The sequence below is a fragment of the Carassius gibelio genome, chromosome A25 (genome assembly GCF_023724105.1).
Source record: "Carassius gibelio isolate Cgi1373 ecotype wild population from Czech Republic chromosome A25, carGib1.2-hapl.c, whole genome shotgun sequence".
Classification (NCBI taxonomy): Eukaryota; Metazoa; Chordata; class Actinopteri; order Cypriniformes; family Cyprinidae; genus Carassius; species Carassius gibelio.
Window position 1 is genome coordinate 1,310,907 of NC_068395.1, and position 12,500 is coordinate 1,323,406.

Genomic DNA, 12,500 nt, shown 5'->3' on the forward strand with positions numbered 1-12,500 from the left:
TTAAAACAACCAAAGGTGACCAAAGTACTGCACAGAGTATAAAAAAAAAAATTATAATAACAACATAATCCAAAAAACAGAAATAACTCATGAGTCTTAAATCCACTTCCTCTGCTCTGGAATCCAATCAGTAATTTACTAAACGTAAAGCATCCACTGGAGGAACCCGGATTATTAAGTTATGCACATATAATTGGGGTCTCCGTCAAGAGGTGCTAATTCAATGCAGTGCACATGAAAAATGTAAAAAGCATGCACATGTTTCTAATAAAGCGGTAGGGTTAATCAGCCATCCAATCAATGCACCTTACGCCTCTGCTTGACGTGTGAGACCATGTGTTCAAGCATCATTCAGTGCATGGAAATGTGAGTATAATGCATGCATGTGAAGCCTGAGCTGGAGAGACAAGCTACAGGAAAAAATAAACTGTGCTGTAAAAACCATCCACAATGTCTTTGCAGCATGCATACTGTAGTAACACAACCTCCCACAACACAACACATAGCTTACCTAAATCCAGTATGATCAGCTGAGCGCTGGCCTGGATGTTCCCAGCGTCGTTCTCCGCTAAACACTGATAAAAACCTTCATCTGATTTTACTAAACCCAAAACCTGCAAGTTATGCTGCTTCTGTGAGGACACAAACAACAAAACAGAGCACTGCGTAAGAATTAATAACACTAATGTTATTAATATTGTGAAAAAAAAAACAAAGACAGCTAAGTTTTGCTGGATATTGATTAATTTAGCCATCATGGGAAGTGTAAGTAACAGGACTGAAAACAATAAATAAAAAAATTAAAAACACTAAATAAAATGTTTTATAATTAAAACTGTATTCCTACCAAACAAAATTGCAAAAAAAATTATATTAAATGACTAATAAAAATTACCCTCAACTATTTATACATTAAAAATGTTGGTAACAGGACTGAAAAATTGCATAAAACAACTAAAAATCAGGATTTTAAATTGTATTCATAAAGTTAAAATAGTCAGTAACAGGACTGAAAAATAGCAACAAAAAAAACAGCTAATTAAAACTGCTAAATAAAAAGCTAATAAAACTATTTACAATCAGGATTTAAAAAAGTATTCATACAGTTAAAGGTGTTGGTAACAGAACTGAAACATTGCGAAAAATATAATAAAATATAAAATAACAAAAAAACATTACTTAAAACTATTTATACATTAAAAATATTGGTAACAGGAAAGAAAAATAGCAAAACAATTTATAAATAAAAAATAACTAAACATCAGGATTTAAAATTGTATTAATACAGTTAAAAGAGTCAGTAACAGGACTGAAAAATTGCAAAAATAAACAAATATAAAACAAAAACTAATTACTATCAGTATTTTAAAAAAAGTATTCATACAGTTTAAAGTGTTGGTAACAGGAATGAAATTTTGCACAAAAAAAAATTAACTAAAATAAAACAAAAACTGATTACTATCAGGATTTTAAAAAAGTATTCATACAGTTAAAAGTGAAAAAAATGCAACAAAAAGGGATTGAAAAGGATTGAATTTTTTAATGTAAAATAAAACAAAATACATAACAAAAAAAAGAATACAAATAAGTTACAATGGCTGGTAACAGGGTTGAATAGTTGCAAAAAAAATTTAATTTAAAAAAGTTTAATAAAAAGTTTTTTTCAATAAAATACAATAAAATAAAGGATTAAAATGGTTGGTAACAATAAAATAAATCAAGTATCATCCAGATTTTAAGCACCTTATTTAATTGACTGCTTTGTCAATCCTATTCATGTAAAACTTAATTTTTTTAAACGGTTTACTGTATAAGATTATAGATAAACGTGTATCATGCAGTGAGGAGGGGGTCTAACATACCATCCTGAAATAATCACTGGGAATGACCGTGTCTCCATCCTTCATCCACTTGACGGTGGGCGGCGGTGACCCGGTGACATCACACTCAAAGATGATGTCCATGGACTCCTGGGCGTAAGTGTTGGAGGGTCTCGTCAAGAACCGAGGAGGAACTAGAAGAAGAGAAATAATAAATGCAGGTAAGAACCGACGTGGCTGCGCTGGGACAGTTAGCGACAGGTTAATCGGGTTTCCTCTCATCTGTCTTTGCAGTTCCTATGTTAACCACATCCTTCAGGGAAGAACAGATGAAGAACAAGAATACAGAGACACTAGACATAACAGCAGTTTCAGATTCAGAGATGGATTTCATGTCAGCAGCTGACAAAAGTTTGTCAAGGATGCCTTATTCTGTATTTTTCATCTTCTCGAATCAACAGCGCTCCATCTGCTGTCAGCTGGAGGAGAGGAACAGAGGAACGAACTCTTGCTGAATTATGCGGTTAACAGACTTGGTTTTGTAGTTTGGATTAACTTGAGTTCTCCTGCAGGACAACGGCTGTGTTCTCAAGTATAACTAGTTTACTGCGCAGTGCACACTGTAAACCATCGAATGCTTTTAAACACTAGTAGTATGTGACAGTAACTGCAGATGATGGAAGAGTACAGGATTGACAAGAACTAAACTGAAACATATAGAACTGAAGTATGCACTCAAATATGCACACCTTTTTCTTTATTTTGAGATTGGAATATAACATAATATAATAAAAAATACAATTCTATTCATAATTTCTATTTCAAAATAAATTATGTTCTTTCGAACTTTAATTATAATTTAAAAATACAATTTTATTTATAATTTCTATTTTGAATAAATTATGTTCTTTCGAACTAATTATAATTTAAAAATACAATTTTATTTATAATTTCTATTTTAAAATAAATTATGTTCTTTTCAACTTTATAATTCAAAAATAAAATTGTATTTATGATTTCTATTTCAAAATAAATTATGCTCTTTTGAACTAATAATAATTTAAAAATACAATTTTATTTATAATTTCTATTTCAAATAAATTATGTTCTTTTGAATTAATTATAATTTAAAAATACAATTTTATTTATAATTTCTATTTCGAATAAATTATGTTCTTTCGAACTAATTATAATTTAAAAATACAATTTTATTTATAATTTCTATTTTAAAATAAACTATGTTCTTTTCAACTATAATTTAAAAATAAAATTGTATTTATGATTTCTATTTCAAAATAAATTATGCTCTTTTGAACTAATAATAATTTAAAAATACAATTTTATTTATAATTTCTATTTCAAATAAATTATGTTCTTTTGAACTAATTATAATTTAAAAATACAATTTTATTTATAATTTCTATTTCGAATAAATTATGTTCTTTTGAACTAATTATAATTTAAAAATACAATTTTATTTATAATTTCTATTTCGAATAAATTATGTTCTTTCGAACTAATTATAATTTAAAAATACAATTTTATTTATAATTTCTATTTTAAAATAAACTATGTTCTTTTCAACTATAATTTAAAAATAAAATTGTATTTATGATTTCTATTTCAAAATAAATTATGCTCTTTTGAACTAATAATAATTTAAAAATACAATTTTATTTATAATTTCTATTTCAAATAAATTATGTTCTTTTGAACTAATTATAATTCAAAAATACAATTTTATTTATAATTTCTATTTCAAATAAATGCTGTTCTTTTGAAAGTATTATTCAAAATCATTCAGCTTTGATCACAAGAATAAATTAAATTTCAAATCATATTCAACTAGAAAACAGTTATTTTAAATTGTAATAATATTTCACAATATTACGGTTTTTACTGCATTTTTGATCAAATGCAGCCTTGATAAGCAGAAGTATTCTTTAAAAATATATTTAAATAAAGACTACTCATAAATTAATGTATATAAAATATAACAATAACATATTTATTCATATGTACATATGTATCCCTCTAATTAAATGTTTGTATTAATATAGGTGGAGATAAAAAAAATTATTACATTTGGCAAATGTTATGTAGACAGAATGTAACTGAATTAAAAAAAAAAATCTTAATATAAAGAATTCAAGTATTTAACTGGAGCACAAAGTATAAAAAATAAAAAGTAGTCAACTTAAAATTATAAGTCTGAAGTACAGTATGCACTACTAAGTATGCAGAGATAAAGTGTGCACTACTGAAGCAAGTGGGTGTGAAAGTAACACAATTAAAGATTATCAGAACACATCCCAGACAATTTTACGAGTAACCCAAGCCAATCTTAATCCCAGCATGTGAACAGAAAACTGAAGTTCATTCACCAAGAAAATTGTTATATAACATTTATTTCATCATTAGCATGCTATAAATCCTGCCTATAGAGTTTAACGCGTTGCTAACACTAAATATTCATTAATACTGTTTATGCAAGATGTGAAGGAACTATACAATTGTTTAAACATGCACTTTTTAAAACTTTTTACTGCACTGATATCTCTTGAGTTTGTCGTGAGTTTAGATATTTTTAGAAGCTTATAAAGAAGTAAATAATAACGAATAGACCCTCCATGTGTACTGTTGCTCATTTGGGTTAACTGGGCTACAGAATAAACCATAGAAATGAAGTGGATATTTCTGTAAATTGTGTGATTTTGAAAGTGGTAGAAGAATATTCTTCTTATGTGAGCTAAAATGAACTGAACCTTGCAAATCCTTCATGTCGGCTGTTTTTCTTTGGAAAATGTTTAAATTATGTGTAATGTGATCAAAAACTGCGTGGACCGTGAATTAGAAGACAAATTTGAGCAAATGACCAATTATGAGTTAAAAAAAAAGTTATTGGATTGGTCTGGTTCATGGCAAAATATAGAGAAATGTAGCATTGCGTCACTTGCTCAATGGATGTGAATGGGTGCCGTCGGAATGAGAGACTAAACAGCTTATAAAAACATCACAATAATTCACATAATGAATCCATTAAGACATTTTAACTTCAAACCATTGCTATTATGGATAGAGGACCTACAGTACGTCAAAACACCTTGGATTTTGTCTTCTCCAGATGTTAACTGATGGACTGGATTATTGTGATGTTTTTATCATGGAATAGTAAATTGTGCAATAAAATACAGTTGCTTACTGTTTCTAAGATCCATGTTTCTTGAACCAGTGATGGGAAAGAGCTAACTAAACACTATTAGCTTATAGTAACTACGCTTTTTTAGAAGCGTGACAGTTTTTAAAACAACAAAACTACAAGAAACTGTGACAACGTTTGCTACAAAGTGCAAAGTATTCAAATAATGTAGCAATTGAATGCTACAGTTACAGTTAGCATTGGTTTCTGTGAGATGTACCGTGCACCGTGAGCTCGGCCTGGATCTCGCTGCTCATGTTTCCGCTGTCCGCCTGACAGACGTATATCCCAGCATCCTCTTGGGTCAGGTTGACGATCTGCAGGCTTCCTCCACCAATCACAGCAAAACGCTCACGGCTGGGAAACACACACAGACAGAGAAAGAAGATGTGTTAAAACTGTTTTCAGGAACGCCAACCATCTCAAGCATGGCACACCAACAGAGACGGGATTGTAAACAGGATACAGAACGGATTTCATTTCCTGCGGCTTTTTCTTTATGGTTTGGTTGCACTGAAAGCAACTTCCCCGGAGTGTTTCTCTTGAGTTTTCAAAGTACAAGGAGCCTCATTAATGGTCTTAAAACCGACTGGAGAAAGGGAACAGAAGTGTGTTTAAAACAGGAATAGTTCAGCCTGTTCTGACATTATTTATTCACAAAAGTTTAATTTTGTAGATTTTAAAATGCACTGAAAATTTAAATGTTTAAAAACATAAAAAATTGTTACTTGAAATAAACAATCTCACATTCAGATTCAGCCAAAAAGGCTTATTTCATCTCTATATGATCACATATTTTGGATCGAAGCACCTTATGTTAGTTGTTTACTAGATTTAGAGTGTTAAACAAAGTTTCTAAAAGTGTAACTAAAATTTAATTGAAAATAAATATAAAAATCTAATCTAATTAAAAAAAAAATACACATAATATATAAAAATTTAATCTAATAAAAATAATATAAAAAATATTTTTATTTTATATAAAATATATGTATATGTATAATCAATCACAACTAATTAAATAATATCACTGAATCATTTATTTTTTTGTCATGAACTATCCCTTTAAATCTGCACAAAATTCGCTCTCATGAATATTTAATTTGGAATTAAGTGTCCCAATAAAATTACTTATATATATTTCAAATATCTGAGGTCACAAAACCACAAAATTGATAACATCTGATTTAATTGAAAATACAAATGAAGTCTTTAAAAATGAAACATTAAGTGTTATTCAGTGAAACTTTATTTTTCAACACATTTCTCAAGGATGCTTATGTCTTATGTTTAGGATTTATTGTCCTCCATTTCCCAGAATCCCTCAGTTCAAAGGCCTCTCTAAATTTACTGTCGCTTGCTAATGCCGATGGATCCGACTGGATTCACAATATACTTACATCACAATCCTCTGGTGTAAATACTCCAGTCTGATGTTTGTGTTGAGAAGAGCTGGAGTATCTGTCATCCGTCACAAAACTGCTCTTTCTAAGCACTGAGGACCAAAGGTGGCTATATACGAGTGTTAATGCACGGCCGGTGATGAACGAGCGTCTGAGCTGATAAGGAGGAGGTTTTAACACCAACACACGATGAATAGTTTATTCAGTTCCTGCGACGATCTCCAAGAGTAGACTGTCTCTTACAACAGCATGCCACAGAAGCAATCAATGAATGGAGGAGGGTGAAGAATAATGCGATGTATTTAACACTGCTTCTGCGAACTGAAACTGAAGCCTCCAAACACACATGATGTGAACATGTTAAGCTTTCAGGTTAAAGCATCTTAAAGCTTCGTTCACGCAATAAACAAAAGTGTCATCGTTTACATTGTTTACTCTCCCCTCGTGTCATTCTAAACCAGCATGCTACCATTTATTATTATTTTTTATATATATATATATATATATATATATATAAATAAATAAATAAATAAATATTTTTATATATAGTTTTTTAACTTATTTTTTAGAATTTTCACACACTTCGTGAGCTCTACACAGGTAAAAAAAATATTTGAAAATATATAAATGACAAGATATCCATAGATTTGGGGGGGGGGGGGGTATTTGTAATTTATAAAATTATGAATTACAAACATAATTTACATATTTTTATATAACAATTAAATATAGATTTATAGATAATTATATATATTAAACTTAATAAAAATAGGAATTATGTATACATGCACCCTTTTCTTATGTGCATAATAAAAAAGTATATATTACACTCACACGTATAATTATATTATTGACACAAAGGAAAGGAGTGCATATATACAAATACTCCAAACATATATCATTGCATCCCAAATAAGTTTTTGTCTACATAATATATGTTTGTGTACTGTATATATTTATTATATATAAACACACACAGCATATGTTATATATATATATATATATAAATAAACGTAACATACTTTTGTTAAATATATACATGTACACACATATATACATACAAATATTATGTAAACAAAAACTTATTTTGGATGCGATTAATCAATTAATCTTTTAACAGCACTAATATATATAAATATATATACACACTTCCACAGACTTTCATCTCCTTTCTGGATTTGATTTTCTCAAGCCACTTTCTCTACAATTCCCAAATTATATTCCAAAATGAAGTTTATAAAAGAAAGAAAAACATTATTAATTTTGCATGGGATGCAGCTTAATCCCTGATCGTATTAAACCAGCACGAGTCAGAAACAAGTGTTCGACATCCGTTAGCAAGTCTAGAGGTTTGCTAATTCATTGAAATAAAGCTGAAACAAAATAAAATATAAATATTGGATGAAACATAGCATTTCTAATATTCATCGAACGTTTATTTCAGTATAAAGTTAAAGTACAAAAATGTCTGCTACTGCTTCTAATTTGGTTATGTGTTGAAAAGATTGACCCCAACCATTCATTTCAACAGCTTTATTTCTGTAATGTCATGTTTTTGTTAGTTTTTTATTTTTCTGCATGAATGCGAGATTGCTTTAGTATGCAGACTCGGATCTCATTCCTGTACGCATTTATTGAAAGAATAAATGCATGACCGTCTGTGCTTTTCTGTGTGTTTTCCTCATGGGTTCACCGTTCTGATACACTTACCTCTCGTCAATCGGCCGGTCGTTAAACGTCCAGCGAATCACAGGCACGGGGAACCCCTTCATGACGCACGGCAACAACACGCTCTCCCCGGCAACCTTCGCCATAGCAACAGGGCCCTGGAGAGTCTCCAGCTCTTCTTCAACACCCGAATCTGCAAAGACAAATGTGACCGCACAAAAAAAAAGCAACTTTTAAAAATATATAATAAAATATAAATTAATTCTATTTATCCTCTTGTGAACATTTGGTGAGGCAAATAAAAAACTGTAATTAATCAAATGATAAAGACAATAATAATAATTTATATAATAATAATGGAGCAAAATAATCAATAATAATAAATAATAGTTAATAATGTAATAAATATTATACATATAATATAAATATCATACAGATAATATAATAAATAATTTGCTTCATAATATTTTATTTTAAAATGTACTACTAAAAATGTGTGTGTGTGTGTGTGTGTATATATAAACAGAATCATCTGTAATGTAAATGCACAATCACATTATTTTTTATTCTACTTTATAATATTTTATAATAATCTATTTACAATAGAAATTTTACACTAATAATAATAATAATAATAATAAAAATATATACACACAAACACACACATTATACATTAAATATATCTTAATAATATATTTTTATAACACATTACAGATATACACACACAAATATATATATATATAAAGATATACACACACACACATATATATACACACACATATATACACACACACACACACACACACACATATACATACATACATACATACATACATACATACATACATACATACGTGTGTGTGTGTGCGTGTGTGTGTGTGTGTGTGTGTGTGTGTTACCCAAATAAAATTGACAAACAGTAAGTCTTTGAGAAGGGATTTATCAAGCTAGGTGGTGCATTAGAAAAGGGGCTCATCTCCTGTTTCCAAAATGCATCACAGAGTGCTTGAAAAAGCTGTAAACTAATTCCACAACCTTACGCCTGTTTCACACATACTCCACCTGCAGTGCGTATGCGTTGCATATTTTTTTACGCATCTATGTTAACGGATTCCAGTTGCGTTCCAGGAGCGTTGCGTCTGCAGCAGTGCAGCGAGTAGCGGACTGCAAAATGCGTCCTGTGTGAAAGCACATCGAGTCAGTGCTGCACCACATACGTAACGCACACAGACTGCATATGCACTGCAGACGGAGTACGTGTGAAACAGGCGTGAGGGACGTAGCTGGGGTCAGCGGGGACCCGGGGAAAGTTGTACCAGTGGGCCCTGTTTGAAATTGTTTAATTTGTATGTTCATACATTTTTAATTATTTGTGCTATTTACACAATGTTTAATTTTTTTTTCAAGTTTTAGGTGTCAAGGTACAGAAACTTAATTAAATGTAAAATAGCACTGGATAGTCTTCAATGTAAAAATGAAATATACAATCAAACCTACATTTATTCAGACACCTTCAACATTTCTCACATTATTACAGTTTTGCTGTATATTTTTAAAAATATATCTGGTGTCTGAATAATTTTTGGTTTGACTGTTGAAACTACAAAGTAATTCAGTCAAGAGCAGTGAGTGATTTTCATTTTCTTGGATTAACATTACAGCAGCCAGTAGCTAAATTAGGCGCGGTCCCTTTAAGAGACGATGAACGTATCCAATATAATACACATCACATTGTTTCCCTCAACTGTTTACTTTCACTTAAGAAATAACTGACTGTTTTTTCCAGCATAATTTCCAAGGTGGATATTTTGACATATTTTGTATGTATTTGTCGGCACAAGAGCAAAAATAAGCAAATTCGATGTTCAAGTGTTTTGAGACGCCTTTCTCTGCATGAGCCCTGAACACCAGAACACCGCGGTGCTGAATTGGGCTCTTTCACATCTTTTTGTTTGTTAAAACTGCGATTTTATATTTGTTCGTTCAGGTGCAGGAGGAACTTCGAGGAGAACTGCGCAGAAGAGAGTTCGGTTCAGTGTCGCTGTCCGTGATACGCGTCTCTCTCTCTCATGCGCACCGAACGGCACGCGCTACTCTGTGTTTGGATGCTTTAATGCTTAAATAGACAAGCGGTAAGTCTTAATACACGTGAAAAAGATAAACTTTCGTGACAATGCACAGCAGTGACCCGTCAACTGTCCTGAGCATCTTTTTAGGCTGGTCTCATCCAGTCGGTTATATAAAATATCAAGGTGAAAGTCATCATAGCTTGCTTAGTGTAGACCCAGCTCACAACCCAACTTTGAGAATAGATTAACGGCCATATTTTTTTTAATCACCTGATAAGAGTCTCGCATTAACGCAGCACGTTAACGCCGATAACGGCCCACCACTAATATATATAATGCAATTCAATAAATCAATTAATATAAAAAAATAATAATAAAATATATTTTCATTGTTAAAATATTTTAAGGTTTTGAATAATTATTATATTTTTAATCTATAATTTGGTGTTTAGATTTTCCATTGGGCAAACAACTTCTCACTATATATATATGAATCTCACGGTAAACACTATCCTATGCTGATAAAAGCTGTACGACTGCATGCAGAAATCTGAAAGACTTTAGGTATTCCATTCATTACAGATTCCCCCGAATCTATTAAAGTGAGTTTTGTCAGTGTGTACCTGCAGACACCTGTAGTTGTGCCTCCTCTGTGGTTTTGGCCGGTCCCAGGCCGTCTATGGTGCAGCGGTAGAGTCCGGCGTCGCTCTGGGAGCCGTTGCTGATGACCAGAGCTCCTCCGGGCAGCTGTATGACCCTGCTGTCCAGCTCCACGGGCTGACCGTCTCTCTCCCAGCGGGTGAACGGGACCAGATCTTCAGTCACCTCGCAGCTCAGCATCTCAGTGCCACCCGAGCGCACAGACACATCCTCCGGCTGACTGAGGAACCGAGGAAGTCCTGCCAGAACAAACACATTCCTACAGTAAACCTCATTTCATCTCTACACTGACTGAGAACAACTGAAATAACGAACCCTGGGGAGCTACAGAAGGAGATTAGATGCTTTGCTCTCCATCATATTCCACTCACTTCATTAATACAATGTTTATTATTTAAAGAGGTTCATTTCAATGTAGAGAAACTGATTTAAATATAATGAATTCAAACTTGACCCGAAATAACATTCATCTCAAATAAGGGATAAAACAAGAGTTGTAAAGAAATGTTGAGTGATTGAAGTGTATTAGATTAGCGTAAAAACTGCTTTAATGTTCAATTATTTATTATTTAAAAACTGCAAATCTTAACACATTTTTACATAAAAAAAAAACACTCAATAATAAATATGAATGTTTATGTAGGTCGTTTTCAAAACACACTTTTATAACAAAACATTTAACTAAAATAAAAACAAAGTAAAAAAAAACATGCATAAAGATAAAGAAAAATGTAAATGAGACAAATGTTTTTTCTCATTTGTTTTGAATGTGATAAAAGGTAAGTAAGGTTTGGAGAAGAGAGAGATTTAATGAAACAAGAGGGTGTTAAATGTTTAATATTTCATCTAAAAGGAAAAATAAATCTCTTTGTGGCATTAATTGCTTTGAAAAAAAGTCAACATCAAAGGCTGAAGCACAAACAAACAGATCGTAAACACCAACGAGAATCCTTACAAGATTCACACACACACCCCAAGAAGATAAGAAGTGTTATTTCTGTCCTCTTTAATCTCATGGTATCGAGTCTGCAGAAGTTCAGAGATGCTCCTGCTTTATAATCACTCTCTCTAACAGCTGAATGTATGTTCTTCTGGGATATTTATGTGTGTGTGTGTGTGTGTGTGTGTGTGTGGGTACTCCGTCTGCAGTGATAAGACAATCAGAAACACTCAAACCACACACACACTGACAAACCCTACCAATACACACATGCATTCATATGCACACACACACACACACACACACACACACACACACACAACCATGCAAACTCACTTTGCATATTCAAGACTAGTGCTAGTACTAAACTTGGGGTTTGCTTTTGTGACATTATGACACTAGGTATTAACTTTCAGTTATGTGCAATAAAACCTTTCAATTAATCATTCAAAGTGCACTTATGATATTCTGCATGCTTCAGGTTTTCTTTTTCTTTCTACAGTTTATCTTATGGGTTTTCCATTGTTTTAATTTTAGTTTAACATTATAATACCATGCATATTTATTTATTTTTATTTTAAGGAAGAGACCAATCTAATGTACAGTTGACATTTGAGTCTTAATGTTATAGAAAATCAATACAAGTCTTTCAGTCTTTCAATACAAGATCTGTCCTGAGTAAGATATAGTGCATGAAAGAGGTTTACATTTAGTCCACAAGACAAAAAAAAGCAGAAATTA

The 12,500-nt window shown here is 31.6% G+C and overlaps 1 protein-coding gene across 5 annotated transcripts in view; it reads right to left on the reverse strand.

Annotated features, from left to right (window-relative positions):
- The window catches only part of LOC127947002 (neogenin), a 75,475-nt gene that overhangs the window by 32,786 nt on the left and 30,189 nt on the right, over positions 1-12,500 (reverse strand). For all 5 annotated transcript variants that reach the window (XM_052543881.1, XM_052543882.1, XM_052543884.1 and 2 more), the window contains exons 3-7: positions 10,783-11,058; positions 8,133-8,283; positions 5,240-5,376; positions 1,863-2,014; positions 512-632 (exon numbers count right to left, since the gene is read on the reverse strand). In XM_052543881.1, coding sequence (XP_052399841.1) covers positions 512-632; positions 1,863-2,014; positions 5,240-5,376; positions 8,133-8,283; positions 10,783-11,058 — 837 coding nt within the window. The remainder of the gene's footprint in view (positions 1-511; positions 633-1,862; positions 2,015-5,239; positions 5,377-8,132; positions 8,284-10,782; positions 11,059-12,500) is intronic.